The sequence below is a fragment of the Ostrinia furnacalis genome, unplaced genomic scaffold (assembly GCF_004193835.3).
Source record: "Ostrinia furnacalis isolate ACB-3 unplaced genomic scaffold, ASM419383v2 OfSCF7331, whole genome shotgun sequence".
NCBI lineage: Eukaryota > Metazoa > Arthropoda > Insecta > Lepidoptera > Crambidae > Ostrinia > Ostrinia furnacalis.
In genome coordinates, this window is record NW_021137570.1 from 455,686 (window position 1) to 472,588 (window position 16,903).

At 36.7% G+C, this 16,903-nt stretch overlaps 2 protein-coding genes across 2 annotated transcripts; both read right to left on the minus strand.

Annotated features, from left to right (window-relative positions):
• Positions 1-747: 747 nt before the first annotated feature.
• LOC114363885 (peroxidase-like) lies at positions 748-7,485 on the minus strand. Its single transcript, XM_028319757.1, has 12 exons — positions 7,296-7,485; positions 5,996-6,147; positions 4,920-5,084; positions 4,035-4,222; positions 3,668-3,872; positions 3,175-3,372; positions 2,884-3,028; positions 2,540-2,696; positions 1,888-2,055; positions 1,528-1,726; positions 1,281-1,386; positions 748-897 (listed from the first exon to the last, which is right to left on the minus strand). Exons 1-12 carry the CDS (start codon positions 7,436-7,438, stop codon positions 777-779), a joined length of 1,947 nt encoding a protein of 648 aa, XP_028175558.1. The 5' UTR covers positions 7,439-7,485; the 3' UTR covers positions 748-776.
• Positions 7,486-8,592: 1,107 nt separating this feature from the next.
• LOC114363894 (peroxidase-like) lies at positions 8,593-16,664 on the minus strand. Its single transcript, XM_028319769.1, has 12 exons — positions 16,479-16,664; positions 15,758-15,909; positions 15,089-15,253; positions 14,392-14,579; positions 13,543-13,747; positions 12,763-12,960; positions 12,159-12,303; positions 11,591-11,747; positions 10,824-10,991; positions 10,223-10,421; positions 9,576-9,681; positions 8,593-8,919 (listed from the first exon to the last, which is right to left on the minus strand). Exons 1-12 carry the CDS (start codon positions 16,616-16,618, stop codon positions 8,772-8,774), a joined length of 1,971 nt encoding a protein of 656 aa, XP_028175570.1. The 5' UTR covers positions 16,619-16,664; the 3' UTR covers positions 8,593-8,771.
• Positions 16,665-16,903: the final 239 nt, after the last annotated feature.

Consider the following 16,903-nt stretch of genomic DNA (forward strand, 5'->3'; position numbering starts at 1 on the left):
CCAGGTGGAGGACTCTCAGACATAGGGACAAAAGGGCAGGGGAGATCAGCTCTCTCGTGCCATAACCCGCATCTCTTTTTTGACCGATCGTCATGATCGTCATTAAGTACTTACTAGGTAGTATTTTTTGCAATACGTTGAAGGTATTCCTGTTCACTTATTTGCGTGCCGTGGAACGAGTCATAGTACACAACTTTATCAGCACCAAGAACACACGTCAGTACACTGAAGAATATTACAATATTGGAAAACATTATTCCATTCCAAAATTAGAACATAAAATGGAATTTGGTTGTGGTCCATTCGTTTTTATAACCTCGTTTTTGATGCAATAAAGGTAACTTAGTACCTACTTATCGATAATAATATTGATACAGGATATTTCATATTTTTTACGATCTTTTATTTGGCTGTGAAATTAATGTAATAGTGAATTATTAAAGGCTTGCCTCTTTGTCTAATTGCCTCAATTACCAAGTAATTGAGAATAGTTTTTTTAGTATTAATATTCTGTAGCATTATTTAAGACTGGATATTACAATCGACCATGTAAACATAATAAACACAAATGAATAAAGAAAAAAAAATCAAGGCGAAACATCGGTCACAGAATAGTTCTCTGTACTGACTTGAGATATTGTCTTGAACACATAATTCAGTATTCAATAGTAAACCATAAAACACTGACCGGTTACAGTGGAAATAAAAATCTGTTAAAAATACAATTGTATTTATTTTCTAGCACGATCTTTATATTTGGGGGTGGTCACAAAATATCATTCTGATAGCTCATCCCGTGCATAAGGGTTCCCCGCATAGTTAGAGCTGACACAAGAGCGATCCTTCCACGCTCGGAAATCTATTTTGGGGATACGATCGCAGCTGGAAATTTTATTCCTGAAAAGAATTACAAAAAACATTTTCATTTATCCAATAGGTTTAAACAGAAAAGGTTCTCAAAACGAATTTTCTCCAAGTAATAGAATAAAAATTGGCAATAATTCAAATTACGATATTAGACTTTTGATTTATCCTATCTGGGGGCGTGGTATGAGTCTGCGTAAAAAAGTGACATTAAATGTATGACGGGTTGTACAGCGCCCCTAGCGGAAACTTTCAAAAACTAAAATCTTACATGTAGTATTTTTTTTTGACGCGCTCGCTAGTCACGACCTTTGATGTAAACTCACACTAAGCCCTCTGGTTCTGTCTCGGATTTAATTTGTTTACTGATGAAACAAAAGTGCTAGTAGGCACAAGTTTTATGTCTTAGGTCTTACCCAGGTCCAGGTCTAATGAACCCATAAGGCTGTATCTCAGTCACTTTATCTCCAACATCACATAACAAGCGGGATATCGTAGATTTTCGTATTTCCAGTAATTGTTCTGAAACCAGAAAAAAAATAGTTTGTAGATTTTTTACAATGAAGAATCGAAAGAAATAAAAACACAATTTGAATTTGACAGGATTCATGAGGATTAAGGATGTCCTCATGATGTGCAGCATAATAATTATTAGGTACTTACTTAGAGTAAATGCATGTGGTCTATTTGGCCTCTCAAACCAATGCCTGTCAGATACTATGAACCTGATAAATTGCTCCTCCATGATACATTGTAAGGTCTTTGGAAGAAAACTACCCTCTGCTGGTAATTCTGTCCACAGGCCAGCCATGAGGTCGATGTCTTCAACGTTCTTGTATTTGTCTTTGATTATGTCTAACCTCTGAAATTTTTTACAATCGTTGAATATTAAGACCTTCAACGCAATCGGAAACTTACTGGCATCTGAGCAAACCCAATACATAAATAGATCGCACTTTTGTCCCTTGGGTGATCAAGAATATTTTTATTTATTAAATGGTCATAAATTCACGGTTATCATACCTCAGGTTTTATGTAGCCAACCAGGTCATCAAATTTTTTGAATTTTCTTCCACTGCAGAGCGCCAAGTACTTGACATACGGCCCTAAACCAAAGTATCGGTTTTTCACCAAGTCAAAGGTTGGTATGTCCGTTCCTTCTGTAGCTCGACTAAGACCAATTTCAGCTATCTGTAACCAAAGTACTCTTAAGCGTCGGTGTAGAAGCGAGAAAATAAAAGCAATCGATGTTACTATAATTAGATTAAGATTCTTCTTCTTAGTCAGGCACTCTTGTCAGAGTGGTCGTGGTTGCGCTAACGAGTTACACGGTGGGGTGTTCGGTATAATTTCCGAAGGTAGCTCTCCTTTTTTTATGTGAAAAGAGGCAAATGAGCAGACGGATCCTGGCGATGTTCCTCCATTTTTGTCGATTAGAGGCGTCGTGAGTAGGTACTGGACAATGGTAAACTCAGTAGCCTTTGTGATGGCGTTTATCCAGCGGGTTGGCGATCGACCGCGTGCTCTCTTACCTTCCACATGGCCCTGAACTACCTATTCTCTCCAACGAGTTCTCATTATCCAGAGACGTGACCAAGGAGCTTCAGTATTCGCAGTTGAAGTTTAGGATTATAACTTAGTATCAGAGGATGCTAGAAAAAATCCTTGAACTTACATCGGGATCAACTGAACTTTCGAATCTTCCACCTGGTTGACGGAAGGCGCCTTGTGTGATGTGGTCCAAATTGTTATCTATAGCCAGATATCCTGTTCTCAAGGTTAAATTCGTCAGTGGCATTGATTTCAGGTAGTTTCCTTTAGTGTCGTACATTCTGGAAAAATACAATGAATATCAGCAAATGTTCAAAAAGCCACAGTTTGTAGCTGTGGTAAAGAATATGCAATTGAAAAACAAAGTTGCTCATGAGAGCAGTGAAACCTACTTGTGCATAACATACTAGGAAGTAGGTCACAAAACTAAATGTACCTAATTTTAAAGTCATCATAAATATTACTAACTTCTGTTCGTTTTCTTGAATAATGTGGAACCATCGGAGGGCGTATGCGAATTCAGCCGATATTTGAGGAAAATGTTGTGGGTTATACACATCTCTGAACCCAGGGTGTGGAGATAATACTCCCGCTCGTAGCAAGTTAGTGACACCTGTTAAAGATAAGAGTGTATTTCAACATCAGTTAAGAAAATATTTTTTATTCATTATAAACTTTTGTAAAAACATTTTACGGCACACTAAAGTTACATCCAAGAAATATGAATAAAATTGTGAACGCACGAGTTAGCCGACTTACCCATAAGCGAAGGCATCAATTCGTAGAAATATATTTGGAGTGAAATAGCAATGTTGATGTCCCTTGCGGTGTAGAACAGCTTGTCATCGTTCCAGCAGGGGTTGACCTTAGCCAGCTCAGAGGCTATGTAGTTGTGCAAGCGCCAGAACCAAATCCCAAATAAGTTTATACCGGGGAGACTGTTGAGTGCGTCTTCAGCTAAAATTGTAATAAACAATAATGTAATGACGTTTATTTAAATGTCTGTCTTTAAATTTTTCACGACAGTGGAGCTGCAGCTGCGCTTCTAGATATTGTACTTCTAGAAACTAGTAATGGTGAGGCAAGTGTGCTACACTCTGGTGCCACTGCATCACTTTTTCATGCCTCTAATTTGAAGGCACCTATAGTTTCTATCTATAATACTTACGGGCCACGGGTATATGGATGATTCTGGTTCTGATTATACTCTTTTGGATTTGATGGGATATTTTCTACGTATATAGATACTTACGAGTGGCATGGCATCTGGTTTCAGCAGGTGGTTCATTTAGGATACAAAGGGTGTCGTTTGACTTGACGTTAGGTGGCCACATTTTTCCGTTTATCAGCTCATATTGGAGAAGACCATTTTTGAATAGCCTTCCTTTCTTAGCAAGCTTGGCAGGATCTGCTCCGTATAGGCCGGACAAATCTAAAGAGGGTGTTGCTGATATTATCTGAAAGTTTAAAAAAAAATGAGTTTCTGTCGGTTTCAGAATATCGATTCAAAATTCAAAGAACGCTAATTCAAAATCTGGCTACTGCTGATCATTACGGTAAACTCCTTATACATTTTGCTAACATGTGGTTTATTTTTTAAGCAGTATATTCATACATACCCTTTCTGGAACAGTATCGTTCTGCAAGCAGCCTTCAGACTGGTAACTGAGAGGTCTGGTTATTTTCATACAACGGAGATGACTAAACCGATGTACAGGATCATCATTTGGTATTTTAACTTGCACACAGTCTCTGTCCTTCTTACCCTGAGGCAGGCAGCAATATGGCTTCCAACGTACGAAGTTAACTGTAAATAGAAATTCAAGAGTTTAAATAAATTTACTAGAATTTTACACAGCGTTATCTAGTTCAAGGAAAGCGTGCGTTCTTATTGAAATATTTATTTTTCTTGAAATAGATACCTACAAACTTGGTGTATGAAGTAACACCTACACAATAAATAAATTAGTGGTAAAATGCTTCCATGACACACTTTAACGCATAGAAATAACACTATCTTCACGCAAATTCAAAATTAATTGATAAACTTTTCGAAAAAATGTTAAAAACAAGATAGTTTCGGCACACTTTTCGTATACATAGATAAAAATACTACTTCGTACTGGAAAGCGCGGTGGGTGGACCGACGACCTCAATAAAAATAGGCAGGAAAGGCGATTGATGCAGGCCGCTACCAACTGGTCATTATGGATATCATTGGGGGAGGTTCAGCAGTGGACGTCCAATGGCTGAAATTATCACGATGACTTACATAAAACTCATAAAACTAATTTTATTTTTGCAAGTAGAATTTTAAAAAACACTTTTACACCTCCCAGTATTAACCATACCACTGTTTCAGGATAATAAATGGGCCAGTGCCAAGAAGAAGCAGCGCAAGAAACTCACTATTGTCAGCCTATTTTACAAGGGTTTACAGTCTTTATAAACATAGTTATAAATATTGATGTGAGCTATAGGCAATTAAAGATGATGAAACTTACTACTGTCATGAATGGAAAGTGTATCTGATACTGAGAACAACAGATAATGGGCGACCAGCTGGGTGAACACCTGGTCAGGGACGCGTGCTTCTGGAAGCAGACTCGTGCGCAGCGGACGCTCGTCCGGCAGAGGGTCGCCTGATTTGGAATCTCTGATCTGGAAACCTGGAAACAAACCACATAATTTAAATCACAGATTTCATTGACACTTATCGTTGCGTGTAATTTTTTTTCGCCCTCGCCTTCTCTTACGTGAAATTCAGTTTTTCATAGATCGTTATAAATTATTATAGCCTGTAAACCCGTAGAATAAATAAATAAATAAATAAAATAAATAAAAACTTTATTTGTAGCCAATTACAATTGTGCATAGACAAATGAAACGTTAATGACTGCAGTAGTCAAAGACTGTGTCGCAGTCATTAGCGCCTTCCTCTAATACAGACGCTATAAATAAACAATTTAGGTTACTAATAAATAACTTAATACTTATATTAGCTTTAACTGAATACCTACATGAATTGAATATGAGATGAACTTACAATAACAAAAGAAAACCAATAAAAAAAAAAAAAAAAGAATATACAGTAAAACTGTAAAGTTTCATCAAAATCCGTTGAGTAGTTTTCGCATTAAAGAGTAACTAACCCCTTGCCAATGTTGGTTTGTGATAAGCTTAACTTTATGTTGGTATTTGTCATACAACTCACTGCATATTAAATACCTATTCATCGTCGTCAAATATTTTGAAAGAATTTATAAAACTAAATTGGTAACTAACCAACTGTATAAATAGTCGGCCGTTTGGAGTAATGGTTCAAAACGGACTGCTATGCCGAAAGGTCCCGGGCTCCTGGCCGGGCAGAAATTGAAATGATGAATTTTAATTTCTGTAACGGGTCTGGGTGTTACTATGTATAATATGCATGAATTTAAAAAACACACCCATAACACAAGCATATAACTTGCTTACTTTGGGGCTAGCTGGCGCTGTGCGTAATTGTCCAAAGGAAATAAATCAATATAAACGAAATCGGTAACCAACCAACTGTATAAATAGCAACATACGTCATTACCTTCTTCAACGTTCCCCGAAAAAGAGGCCGGTAGCAGTCTCAGAGTAGGTGTGTGTGGCATCCCCCTATTGGGATGACACAGGTTGTTGCACGAGCCATCAATACGCCTCCATTCATCGGGATTGCAAGTACTGAGTACATTCGTGCACCAGCTGAAAGAAATTAGATGTTTTTGATGCCGTGGTATTCTGTGTAGGTACCTAATAGTGACTGAGTTTCTTGCGCTGCTTCTTCTCAGCACTGGCCCATTTATTGTCCTGAAGCAGTGGTAGGGTTAATACTGGGACGTGTAAAAGTGCTTTTTGAAAGCCTACTTGCATAAATAAATGAGTCTTATGAGTTTTATTGTTGGTTAAGTTCCTAGATTGCTCTGTAATCTTCTAACGCCTTAAGGTCGCAAATTTTCTCAGACTTCATCAGCCTAATTGATAATGGTTTCAAAATACCTATGTACAGTACCGATTTCATTCAAGTAGACGTAATGGAAAATAAAAATGTGTAAATCTACACAAACATCTTGGATGCAAATATTATTATCAACCGACTTCAAAAAAAAGGAGGAGGTTCTCAATTCGACCCGTATGTTTTTTTTTTTTTTTCTATGTTTGTTACGCGATAACTCCGCCAATTATGAACCGATTTGAACAAATCTTTTTTCGGCGTATAGGTAATACCTCAAGGGTGGTCCCATTTAAATTTAATAATAGAAAAAACAACCCCCAAGGGTGGAAAATTGGGGATGAACTTTTTTATACGCAATATCTCCGCCGATTATAAATCAATTTGAACGATTATTTTTTTGTTGAATAGGTATTATCAAAAGGGTGGTTTCATGCGAATTTGAAGAAAATATTTCACCCCCAAGGGTGGAAAATTGGGGATGAACTTTTTTATACGCAATATTTTTAATTTTTAGTTTTTTTTGTGTTCACGCATTTGAAGTCGGTTTTATTTTTTTAAAAAGTTAACTAAGTATGTAGGTACAGAATGAAATACGAATTAATTTATTATTAAAACAATATTATACGAGTAAGTAGGTTACATAATTATTTGCTTTATCATAAAGTATGAGTTTTTTCATGGCGTAGAAATTCTCTTTTCATACATAACTCATAAAAAATCCATAAAACCCATTTTATTTTTGCAAGTAGGCTTTTAAAAAGCACTTTTACTCGTCCCTGTATAACCTGGGTAAAATCTTTGATCACGATTGACCGGTTTAAAAAAAGGATCACTACACAGGATTTCTTCTCTTTAGGATTATAAAACAAATTACCTATTAGAAAACTGAACTACTCACAAAGTTGTGTTTTCTACCACACGTTGTTGATACTCTTCTTCTGTTATGGGTTCTCCATGGTACGAATCATAATAAAGACAACTGTTTTCATTTCCAAAAACCAAACTCAGTAAACTAAAAACATACAATATTTTCGGAATCATTTTTACATTTCTTTATAATTCTAGAAAAACAAATGCGTATTGTCGGTACAAAAGTGACAATTTATACTAAGTTGGCTTTATTTTATTTAGTAATTAATGTGTGCGTGAACAAGTGTTATGTACAGTCAGCTTGCTTAATATTCTAAGTATTTTTTTTATTATTTTCGTCATGAAAATCATGAATTCGACATAACTAGTTCAAAATTCAAATTCAAATAGTTTATTCAGTACATAAGCCCTTTCTAGGGCACTTATACACGTCCCAAATATTGCAAGCCAGTTCACTATTGGATAAAATTATTATTATGGAATCTTTTATAATGTGAATAACTAGGAACTGGAATTCGCTGTCTGTTCTCTTCCCAGAACACTTATCAAGGAGAGAGTGTATAGACACTTACAGGGCAGATAATGTAACATCCTAAACTGCATCTCATTTAACACCAGGTGCAATATTGCGGTCATATATTGGCTTGTTATGCATAAAAAAAAATATAAATTACTTTCACTTAGATAATCCCAAAATATCGACCACGAGAACAATAAATTGGAACATAAAATAAGTAAGAACTGTAGGGACAATAACATAATACATTGTAGAAACACACCGTTTTTGGGACTAGAGTATGCTTCATTGTATCATTGAAAGTTTGCACACTAAAACATAGATAATAAAACAGGTTTTAACGGTAGTTTAGTTAAAATAAATAATTAATATGCTTATAGAGTCATTAACCGCGATACATGAGGCCTTACAACAGTTACTTGTTATAAAAAAATGTGTATATTTTTTTTTCGTAAGGCCCTATGGAGAAATGGATGAGACTTCTGGGATGGCTTCTTTATTAAACGCATTTTTAAAATATTTACATTAGTGAATGGGTGTATAGGTACTCATTTTATTTGCCTAAGTGTTGTGATTATGTAATCTATTCCAGATAGCATTTTTAATAAGGTTTAAAAGATCTTTATTTTTCACAAGAATTTAAATAAAATTCACAAGTGCGTTACATAAACATTACATTACATATTGACGAGCGTACAAGCTACATATTAAAAGAAATACAAAAATGGGGTATGTTTTCAAATAAATTAGTTCTCCTCTGCTATCGAAACTTCGCAAAATAATTAGAAGAATTAAAAAAAAACTCAGATTAACTAGCAATAATTTAATACTTATCAACATTGCTCATTTTGTAAAATATTGCTTCATATAATAAGGTAGACGTACGGTCACCTAATTCTAGAATAGATGACCTTAATAATATTTATTCCAAATACATTACACATTTAACATTACATTCTTCGGGCTTGCAACTATGTATTTAATTAATCAATCTGTAGCTTCGGCCCAAAAGTGGGGGTTTCCTTCGTTATCGCCGCTGCTGTACCAGTAGGTTGAGCCTCCCCCACCACAAGCAGGATCCTTCCAGGCCCAGAAGTTGATGGTGGGGAGGTTCTCACAGCTGGTTATTTCGTTTCTGAAGCAAAACAGTAAGGCTTTATAAGCTGAAGTTAGGAGAAACCTAGCTAAAGGTTAGGGAACTAGGGCACTACGTATCATGTCCCTCGATTCACTGAGGTCTGTATACTGATTTGTTCCACCAGTAGATCAAATACCATTTCGGAGTAAAACACTTCCAGTCCATCAAAATAGAAGTGGATACCGGCTTGGTCTGAATCATGTAAGATGCCTAAATCCAGCTAGGCCATCACAATAGTCCAGTTCCACTTCATTTCATCATCATCATCATTTCAGCGACAGTACCTACCACCTACGATTTCCATATCTCCCGGTTGGTCTGCATCAAACTTCCTGCTACATCTGTCGTTGGTTCACCTTGTGGATGGACCAAGTAAGTTGAAATGGCAATGAGAGGGCACATAGTACGCAGAATTACAAAATAAGTAATAGTACCAAGGGCAGAACTGACGGCCGATGGAACGGCATAGAGAGGTTCTGGAATGGAGGCCACGTACTAGAAATCGCAGCGTGTGACATTCTTCATTTCTGACAGTCCGAGAGACACTGTTTGTGACCAAGCGCTGCCTATTTGAGACAGATAGCGTTTACTCAATACTGCAGTAGAATCTAGCTGATGTAACCCAATAGTAATGACGAGGACTGGAAACTTACCCAGGCCCAAGTCTCAAGAAGCTGTTCGGTTGGATCTCAGTTACGGTATCACCAACGTTGCACAGCAAGCGGGAAACAGTTGATTTCCTTATTTCAAGTAATTGCTCTGAAAAAAAAAATAGTCAAAATTACATTCGTAATTTTTTTTAGTACTACTTATTACATGTATTTTTTGACATTTTATTTTTAACGTAAACTAATTGGTATCTAGCATATCACTGGATTCGTTACAATCACTGGTGAAACTAATACGTAGTTGTAGGAGACCGTACGGCTGCATTTCTTGTATGTTTGTTCACTAAGTTCGTAAATAAGCACATCTGTGTAAATATTATGTAGTTCTTAATAAATCATTGTGTGTAGAAACAAATTGTACTTTGATTAATATGTGGCAGATCCGATTGAAAACAATTTGTATTACCTATTACTTCTGACGTCAACAATAGTTATACGGACTAACACGATTTTTTTTTAGAAAAACATGTATCCCATTTTTATAACTCTTAATTTTCACGATGGATTATACATCTCGACAGATGTTCCCTTTCCAAATTGAATCAACTAATAATAATTAATCAGCTGTTTATACACAAAAGGCTGAGGTCATTTTATGAGAACGGATTTTGTTATTTTTATTTTATTCTTACCTAGATTGAAAGCGTGCGGCCTATTATTCCTCTCGTACCAATGCCGGTCGGACACCACGAACCGTACGTGCTGGTCCATCATCAGACACTGCAAGGTCTTCGGGAGGAAGCTGCCTTCAGCTGGTAACTCCGTCCACAGACCAGCCATGAGGTCGATGTCCTCGATGTGCTTGTACTTGTCTTTGATGACGTCTAACATCTGGAAATAATTGTCAGTTGGAAAATGATTCTGCCAAATAAAAATGGATGCTGTTTGACACTGGTTTTTACAGCTTACATAATGCCAACAATGTATTAGTTCGTGACACCCAAAGTGGTCAATGAGTTGATAACTTATTCCAATTGTAACACAGAGGTGTTACGAACTTGTTGGCTACTGTACTGTGCACAGGTAGGTAGCAGAAAGAAATATTATGTAATATTTACCTACGTGCAGTTTAAAGTTTCGACAGTATTGCTACAGAATTGATCACATACGTAGTAATGGAACGAAAAAATGTATCTTATCTTAATCTTACTTCATGATCATCACCAACCCACGTTGGGTTGTGTGAGCTATTATTACGACTATTTATGTATATTATATGAATATCATACATACCTCAGGTTTAATATAGCCAGCAAGGTCATCAAATGTGTCAAAGTGCCTTCCATTGCAGAATTCCAAGTACTTGACATACGGCGCCAAGCCAAAATGTCGGTTCTTCACCAGGTCGAAGGTCGTTATGTCGGTGCCTTCTGTCATAGGCCCCAGGCCAATTTCAGCTATCTGTGAATGTAAGTAATATTGGTAAACAGACGTTGGACACCAACGCGTGCAGATCGCCATCGCCGGCGTGATCATAGGCCAATGACAGGTCGCGAGACCCATGACAGCTTTACCAATTAAAACCTGACTTACATTGACACTGAAGTTTCTATGACACTAAATTGGGTATTTCATTCTTAGATTGAGTTGAACCATCTTACTTTAATTTTGATCAACGTCAAAAATCTGTCAAAATCCATACAAAAGCACCGGTTATTATTAATCTTACGGTTAAAATAAGGTGGAACTCAGCCGTGACATCTATCTATATTTCTCTTTATATTAGCCTTTGGTGTTCGTCTTCGAATATAGGCCTCATCTTCAACCTTCCACCAACTTCTGTCCAAGGCTGTAATCTCTGTTTCAATTCTGTCATAATAAAATGAAGACAACATTACACTTGGTGGACCGATCATCCGGATACCTATTATGATAGTCGCGGTCAGGAAATGCCTATTTGCGGGCAGGGCATGACCGGTCGCTTTGAAATGGAAGCTTTTGTCCAGCATTGGACGTCTTTTGCTGAAAACGGATGGACAAAACTACATTTCTTTACTTACATCAGGGTCCACCAGATTGTCGAACCTCCCTCCAGCTTGGCGGAAGACGCCTTGCGTGATGTAGTCTATATTGTTGTCGATGGCCAAGTATCCAGTTCGCAGCGTGATGTTCGTGAGCGGCACTGATCTTAGGTAGTTTCCTTCGGCGTCGTACATCCTGAATTAGAGGAGAAGTTTTACTGGGTCATCCATTGTTAGATGAAAATAGAATTCTACTCTTATTGCACACCATTTAAAAGTTGTCAATGGTAAGAAATACAAAAGTTGTATTTTTTATTATTAATAATTTATTTTTGCATAAATTACTTAAATGGTCCCGCTAGCTACCCCCTCGTACTAAGCACAAAATATGCCTGTATTACAAGTGGGCCACAATAGTCGAGCGTCGGGGTTAGAACCCGTGTTCCTCGGATGGCGAGTCAGCCAGTCCGACCCCTTTACCGTTCGGCTATCGTGGCTTCAAATATTTTATATTTATGACTTCTTACCTATTAAACAAAAAAATTGGTAGGTACCATATTTTTTCTGGGCTCGTATTTGTATCGCGAACTAATTAGACATTACGTACTTTTGTTCATTTTCCTGGATAACGTGGAACCATCGGAGAACGAATGCGTATTCTGCAGTTATTTGAGGAAGAACTTGTTCATTGTACAAATTCCTGAATCCTGGGTTATCGGATATTACGCCTTCTACTATTAAATTATTTCGACCTGTGAATTAAAGATAAAAAAATAAATAGACCATAAAAACTAGGAATAAGGCATTTAGCCACATTGTAAAAGGAATTGAAGTGAGGAACCAATACAAAAGAAAGTATTTATGTTTAAAAGATTTCATATTTCAAATTGTAATTGATGCTACTGAACTTATTACATAACACTGATGTTACGTACGTACAATGGTTGACATTTAATAGACAAGAAATTAATAAATATCACAACTTACGATATTAAATTCAATAAAAGATTTTTGAATGTCCCCTTTGCGTTGGCATAAGTCTGTTTAAACGATTGAAATTATCGACTTTTACGTGACCTATGTGACGTCAATCCCTAATTTTTAAATGACCCTTATAGTAAAACATAACAGGAATTTTGTTTTCATAGGGGTACCTTAAAAATTAGGGATTGATGGTGAAAACGGGCATTACTTTCACCTTTTGAACTTACCCATAAGTGCCGGCAACAATTCGTAATAAATGGTCTGCACCATAAAAGCTATATTGATTTCCCTTGCCGTATAAAACAATTTGTCATCGTCCCAGCAAGGGTTGACCTTTGACAATGCCGTGGCGATATAGTTGTGAAGTCGCCAAAACCATATGGAGAATAGATTGATTCCGGGCAAACTGTTAGATATTGGTTCAGCTGAAAAAGATTAATAATATGAAGCAATGACGCAATTAGGTACTCAAACTTGAATATGACTAATGTTTGTTTGCTCAAATGCAAAAAATAATATAAAAAGATTGTTTAAAAAATATATTTTAGAAAAGCTTTTTTTTTGGAAAATTGTATTAAAAAATAATTTGATTTGCCTGTGTAATCTAGTTATTATATCACATAGTAATTAAGTATAGGCAGGTTTATTTTATTACACTGCACTGTAGATAATAGGCTGTAGCTAGGTACTTTCCATTCCATGTTGGTTAGCTTCATTTGTTAGCAAATTGCCGAGATTGAAATACTTTCTACAACAATCTATGGACGTTTATGTTTGTGCTGCTAATTTCATCATCATTACCATCATCATCATCATGCACTGTTAAACATAGGCCTTCTCCAATGATTTCCAGCTATGCGCGTTTCTGTTTGACCCGCTAATTTCATCATCATCATTTCAGTCACAGGACGTCTACTGCTAAACATATCATATCGTACGTTGTTCCGTTATCGAGCTGGTTGTGAACTAAGAAAGTTTTTAATATAATTTAGTTAATAAATACTTACGTGTGTCATGGCATCTACTTTCCACCGGTTTCTGGTTCAAAATACAAAGGTTGTCCTTCGTCTTAGTGCTGGGTGGCCACATTCTTCCTTCTTCCAGCTCGTATTTCAGAAGACCATGCTTGAACAGCCTGCCCTTGGAATATAGGGTCTCAAGGTTCTGCCCGTATAGTTTTGATAAATCGATTGTAGGTGTTGGGGTTACTATCTGTTGAAATAGAAAATTTCAGTATAAATACAGGGTGTTACTAGTAAAATTTACGATGGAGTCTGCCATTATTGAAATTAGACCAATAACGCACGCGCATGCATATGTGAAAGATAAGTAGTGTTTTTTTATTCAGCTAAATGAAACACAAAAAAATATTGTGCTTTTATAAGACTGCGCCAGAGGAGGGTTATGTTTTGTATTGACGTTAACAAGTTACAAAAAGATCAGAATAATATGTCTAGGTATGTTTTTAGCTAAAATTTTTTGCAAGTGGACTCAAATCTATGATTAAGTTTGATTCAACTTTTAAGGCTAAGTTGCACCACCTAACTTGAACGGTAACTTTAACGCGATATCCTGAGTTTTTTTGTATGGAGTGTGACAGATTTTTGTCGTACGCAGAACTGACGGCCGATGGGGCAGCAAGGCTTGGTTCTGGAGTCCACTCCAGAACCTTGCTGTCCGCCAATCAGTGTGGGACGTCCACCCACAAGGTGGACCGACAACATCATAAAGGTAGCAGGAAAGCGCTGGACGCAGGCCGCTACCAACCGGGTAACACGGAAAGCATTGGGAGAGGCCTATGTTCAGCAGTGGACGTCCTATGGCTGAGATGATGATGGTGATGATGATGTACATACTCTGTCTGGTACTGTGTCGTTCTTCAAACAGCCCTCAGATTGGTAAGTCAGAGGCCTGGTCAGCTTCATGCAGCGAAGGTGACCGAACCGGTGCACTGGGTCGTCGTCTGGGATCTTGACCTGGATGCAGTCCTTGTCTTCCTTGCCTTTGGGTGTGCAGCAGTATGGCTTCCATAGCACGTAGTTTACTGAAATGAATTAAGTAAATCTATACTAATATCATATATGCGAAAGTAACTCTGTCTGTCTTGCTTTCACGCCTAAACCATTGAACCGATTTTATTGAAATTTGGCATAAAGATAGTTTGAGTCCCGGAAAAGGACATAGGATAGTTTTTATCCCAGTTTTTGAAACAAGGATGCGCGCGATAAAGTTTTTCTGTGACAGACAAAATTCCACGCGGGCGAAGCCGCGGGCGGAAAGCTAGTTAATAATACTACAAATATTTTTTTTATTCGGTGACTATTCTACTAGTTCAATGAAGTTCTAGTATCACTGCGACCGGTATCGATCTTTTGTGATCGCCACTATTTCCTTACTATCCACATAGTTTTATTTAATTTATAAATATAGTTTTGGGTACTTAGTTCAGTTCTTAAGTATACCTAGTTAATTTTGAAAAGCCTTGCCCCGACATAATTTAATACATAAATTCTTGACAAACAACAAAATGAAAAGTGTAGATGTAAAACTTACTAGTGTCGTGTATGGACAGTACATCAGAGACCAGGAACACTAAGAAGTGGGAGACCAACTGCGTGAAGACTCGGTCGGGGACCCGGCCCTCTGGAAGGAGACTGGTTCGCAGGGGGCGCTCGGAGGGCAGCGGCTCTCCAGACTGGGCTTTTCTGGGCTCAAAACCTAAAAAAAAATCCTGAATATAGATTCGTTATAGAAAGCTACATTTTAAAACAATTTACAATAAGTTTACGAGACTGTTCCCACAACTCTTTCCTACCTCTGCAACTCTTGTGTAGCCAAGATCTACAGCTTGACCGCCAATAAAAACCCAACCAGTGAAGGTCAAGTTTGTCCCGGGGGAAAATTAATTAAATAAGTTTATAACAGATTTTGTAAGTCTAGGTTCTAACCGAGATATTTAAAAATGAGCAGAAATCAAAACAATTACCAGTATTTTAATTACTGTACCTACTTGTATTCTGATGCTAAAGTGGGTGCTTTTATTTTAAATATTCGAAATGTGAATGCAATTTCTACACTAATCCCTTACTAAAGTTACAAGCCCGTTGAACACTTATTTTATAGTAAAGTTTAGTATGGTGTTTAAAATTTTTAAACAACTGTCAAACGCTTGAATAACTTTTTATTAGTAAGGGGGTAGGTTAGGTACATCACTAAACTTACCTTTTTCGCCATTCCCGTCAAACGTATGTGGTAGCAGTCTCAAGTTGGGGGTATGTGGCATCCCCCTGTTGGGGTTCTTGAGGTTGTTGCATGACCCGTCTATGCGTCGCCACTCGTTCGGGTCGCATGGCTCCACCACGTTGGTGCACCAACTGAATGGATAGTGCGTTAAAAATATACGTTTTGTGATTTGAGCATAGGTAGTCGGACAATACGAGTAGAAATCTTTCAAGTACCTACATTGTGAGTTAAAAATATAGGTACAGTTTGAGATTATAGGAGATCGTGGAATAGCAATCAATGTTGATGATACCTAATTGTTGTGTTGTTGTAATGCAGTTTCCTTCCTCCTATGGAAAAAATTTTCTTATATGAAAATACCCACGCAATTTGACATTACTTGCATACTTATTATGTTTTTCTCAGTCTGATTGAATTATTAATGAATTTATATCAAATACAAATAGAATCATAATATTAAATTAATAACATTGCAAAAAAAAAACAAAATGAGTTAACGTTTCTTACACAATTTTAAGTCCCCTGTTGAGGGTAGCAGATATTCCCGTTGTTACCAATTTTGTTAGTTTTATTTTTAAGCAACTATATAGGAAATGTAGATTAACTAACACCATTAAAAGAGTATTACAATATTTCAAAACATTTCACCAGGGAAAGTATTTTTTTCAAAATATCTAACCCACAAAATTAAAAGACTCACAAAGTAGTATTCTTCGCAACTCGCTGTCGATATTCTTCCGCACTTATAGGTTCTCCATCAAACGAATCATAATAAATAGGTATTTCCCCGCCAAAAACGTAAGCAAGCACTGCACAAAACAAAAATAATTTAGGGAACATGGTTACGTCGCATTTTAATTTTAGAAATGTGTCTGTTTGCTTAGTACCCCTCTTTATAACCTTGTCTGACAGCGAGGTACAGTCAGCATCAAAAGGCTTTTAACACGATTTCCAAATTATGTTATTAGAATTAATATAAAAAGAGACCTGGTTAAACATATTTAAGAAAATGTTCTTAACTGTCATTTATTTCAGATTTCTAAAAATATTATTTTTTTAATGCATGCTAATTATTTTGTTACTTTCTACCATCTGTTGATAGATATTTTTAAATAACACATTATT